The following is a 3814-nucleotide window of genomic DNA, read 5'->3' on the forward strand; positions in this document are numbered from 1 at the left end:
TAAATCGTGTGCTCAACTAAGAGCAAAACTACAGTAGCTCATTCGAGTGCACTAGCATCAGTGAAAACAAATAAAAATCCTTCCGGTCTAGATCTAATCCTAAACTTGTGCACAATCTAGGCTTAAATATATTAAAGTGTGCACTTGGAGCTCTAGTTTGGCCTATGTGCTCAACGGTGACAGGCGTAGGAGCAGAGGGCGGGACGGTGTCAGGGTCGCTGGGAACAGGAATGGCAATTATCGGACGAGACGTCATGGGTCGCTTGCGCCGGTGAAGTCCGGCTTCACTTTGCGGCGCCCGGACGCCTCGCATCGGCGCGAGAAGCATCGAAGCCGCTTTACTGGGATCGCCGCCGTCCGATCCAGTCCGGTGAAGTCAAATCATGGCTGGCAGTTCGTTAGCTTCTATCGAGGAGCAGAGCGGTAGCAATTTTCTGGCAGGTCAGTAGCACACACCATCACATCATTCCGCATAGAGAATAGCGGGAAATATCTGGTGATGATGTTGATATACCTGTGTCTGCCTGCCTAAAAACACGACTTGAAATGGCAAAGAGGCTAGTACCCAACTTCTTTTTCTGTTGTTGCAACAAAAAAAAAACTCCTTTTTTTTCCTGAGCATATAATGGTCTCCTACAGCATTTGTAAAGATTTCACATGAAGGAAGATAGCTGTAAAGATAATTTGGTCCAAAACAATGCAACACAAGTAGTGTATTGTGACTATGATGCTGATATACAGGCTTAGCCATTCTTTACCCACATAAATATAAAACGCACACACCCCATGTGAAATCTTCGTTTCAAGAAGCTCGCAAGCTTGTCCTCGAATTAAGATATGAAGCAGCTCGCTAAAAAGGTCCAGGAAATTAACTTCATTGTACAGGAGAAGAAACAAGACAAAACGCAACAGGCCACCACCTGAACATCTATTATATCATGGAACAACTTTTTCAGAAAGGCAACGTTAGACAGCAGCATCGGAATCCACCTCTCTAACTCATCAATTGAGACTACTCGTGTGCTCCGAGTTGAGTTCCTGCCTTCTATGACAGAAAATGCAGGCGAACTACATCATGACAGGAAACAACTTTTTCAAAAAGACAAGGCAACATACACCTCTCATCACTTGAAACTACCCGTGTGCTCTTAGTTCCTCTCGCCTATCAAAAATAGAATTCAGACGAACTACATTATGATATCATTACACCTCAAGGTCACAAACTTGGCTACAAACCAAAACTGGATGAGGAGACTGCAGGCACACCACTAATATCCTTTGTTTCCACGTATCCGGGCTCGCATGTCAACCTGTTGGAAGGATGGCAAAGTTAACATTTGCAATCAATTCAAACTAGCAAAAGAACCGTAGAAAAGGACGAACGGGAAAAATGATAGCATGGAAGAACATGAAAAGTTTATCCAGGCATGTTACTGAAATATGTTAACCATATATGCATAATATGATGGATAAACCAACAACTTTGATACCATATGCAATAATACAGGGCCAAAACAGTCCAATATTCCTAAGCTAGGTTATATGTCGCATCCAGAAACTTATACACTTAAGGATATCTGGCTTTCATAAATGTGATGCATATGATTATATTTCCATAGAAAGAAACAAATGGGATGTCAATCAGAAGTATTATGTTACACAATGCACACAAGAGTTGCATATAAGTTTGTATATAGAAAAGGACTACCAGGGGTTTCAGGTTGGTGCTTTTGGTTCTTTGTTGGTGTTGCTCAAAAGGGTGCATTATATTTACTGAGTGAAACAAATCCACGAGATAAATAAAAGGTGTATAGTGATTGAGGGTAAGTGTCCATATGCTGCAATGATACCAGGAACTCACATAATATTGACCATTGTTCTTCTTGTACTCACTTTACCATACTACAGTTCCAGCTTAATCTACTTCTTTCGTCAACAATGATGGGTACAATTAATAGGATGTTGGCACACAGCAGTACTTACAGAAAGATGTGGTTTTGGTCACATGCCAAGATTCAATTCTATTATTCAGGCTGTCCAATCAAGATGACGAGACTAAAAAAAGTAATATGACAAGATCAAAGAGAAAAATTAGGCTCTCTCCACTATATAGTCACTATTCGTTTTCACTTGTAGTTGTAGATTGTAATTTATTCTTAGTACCATTTGTTATACACAGACCGTTCCTCGGAATGATATAAGCTGTACTACCCATAGAAATTAAGAAACTGATAAAGATTCATCCAAAAAGAGCAGCACTGTGAAGTGACTAAAACTAAACTGACGAAGCCCCATCGGAACATAAGAACCAGGAGCCCAACCTTGTCCAACTGGAAACAAAAACCTCGTGCCTTTCTCATTTTAATGTAGCCAATCAACTGTTACTGGATACAGTCACTTTAAATCTCTGAACAATTTTAGCATTCAACTCAGTCACATTAAAATCTCTGATATGCACGCTGCATGCATATTGACATGTAACAGCCACTTCAAATCTCTGAACAGTTTTAACATTCAACTCAGTCACTTTAAAATCTCTGATATGCACACTGCACGCATATGGGCATGGAACAGTCACTTTAAATCTCTGAACAATTTTAACATTCAACTCAGGTACAGATGGAAACCTAAACTATCATCTGTCACAGAAATCCGTGTTGGCATTGGATCAGCCCTTAGACTATGGGGCTGAGATCAAAGATAGTGTGTTTGATCATTGCACAAACTAATGGACTGTGATGAACATAGTAGCATGAGCACCATCTTATTTAGGCTGAGGCGCAGGTAATGTCAGGCCCAAAGAATGTCTAATTGCTAATTATCTGGCACATCCATAAAACCTAACACTACGGCCAATTCAAGAATCAGCAATCAACAGTCACGCGGCACTGACTCGAAATTCAGGCAAACCCCAATCACATGGAGAATGGATGGCTCTAACGAACCAGTAAGACACTCATCTGCACACCATATTATATGACACTCCAAATCGCAAAACAACTTATCAAAAGGAAGCTGGCAATAACTAGTAATTTGCTGCGATCAGGACATGCCTGGCCCCTCTTGCAGTTGAAGTAGGTCTCTCGCAGGCCGACGCACTCGCTGGTGATGGTGGGCACCTTCTCCCCAGCGCACTCCTTGTAAGTCCTCTTCTGCACCTGCCCACAGCCGCGTCAGGATACTAGAAATGGCCCGGGCCACAACCATCTCGGCTTCTCAAGCAACATCGAAAACTCCGACTCCGAATCAGCATCACCCGTTCCCGATTCCTTCCCTCCTCACTAATTTGAGGGTGTCGTCCACCACCTCTGACTACGCTTGCGCCTAATCGGATCGAAACAGGCAGCGGCAAACTGCGGTGTGGGTGGAAGGGGAAAAGGAAGGAGGAAGGAGCCAACCAACCTTGACGCAGTCGGTCTCACTGAGGCACTTGACAAGCTCCATTGCCAACCCCTTGCACGACTTCGCCATCTCTCTTCCGCCTCTCTCGTCGTGTTCCCCTAGGCCTGGGAAAAAAAACCGAGATCGAGAATAGAACCCGAAATCCCCGAGACCGAGACGGAAGGATAGTATTTTGGGAACGGGACCCAGATGACCGAAATTTTGTATATTGCTTCGGTGAGATTCTTTGGTACCGAAATACCCAAAATACCAGAAATAAGTTATATACAAGATCTGTAATTGATATTCTTCCTCATTTTATTTTTAGATGTCCTTTGAACCTGATGTTAATATTGGAGTGCGAGATGGTGGGACTCAGGATGGTGCAGAAAAGAATAGTGAGAATGAGGTGGTTCAAATTAGTGAAGAAGAA

The 3814-nt window shown here is 42.7% G+C and overlaps 1 protein-coding gene across 1 annotated transcript; it reads right to left on the reverse strand.

Moving 5' to 3' along the window:
• Positions 1-830: 830 nt before the first annotated feature.
• Positions 831-3564, reverse strand: LOC133896691 (uncharacterized). Its single transcript, XM_062337283.1, has 3 exons — positions 3403-3564; positions 3054-3158; positions 831-1310 (listed from the first exon to the last, which is right to left on the reverse strand). Exons 1-3 carry the CDS (start codon positions 3469-3471, stop codon positions 1269-1271), a joined length of 216 nt encoding a protein of 71 aa, XP_062193267.1. The 5' UTR covers positions 3472-3564; the 3' UTR covers positions 831-1268.
• Between the last annotated feature and the right edge of the window lie 250 nt (positions 3565-3814).

The sequence above is a fragment of the Phragmites australis genome, chromosome 17, assembly GCF_958298935.1.
Source record: "Phragmites australis chromosome 17, lpPhrAust1.1, whole genome shotgun sequence".
NCBI lineage: Eukaryota > Viridiplantae > Streptophyta > Magnoliopsida > Poales > Poaceae > Phragmites > Phragmites australis.

Excerpts from the sequence above, each read along its gene's own strand:
- LOC133896691 (XM_062337283.1), bottom strand. The coding sequence starts at position 3,471 with ATGGCGAAGTCGTGCAAGGGGTTGGCAATGGAGCTTGTCAAGTGCCTC. Across the intron at positions 3,159-3,402 it reads GTGAGACCGACTGCGTCAAG|GTGCAGAAGAGGACTTACAA; the intron begins GTTGGTTGGCTC and ends GGCTGTGGGCAG. Across the intron at positions 1,311-3,053 it reads TCAACTGCAAGAGGGGCCAG|GTTGACATGCGAGCCCGGAT; the intron begins GCATGTCCTGAT and ends TCCTTCCAACAG.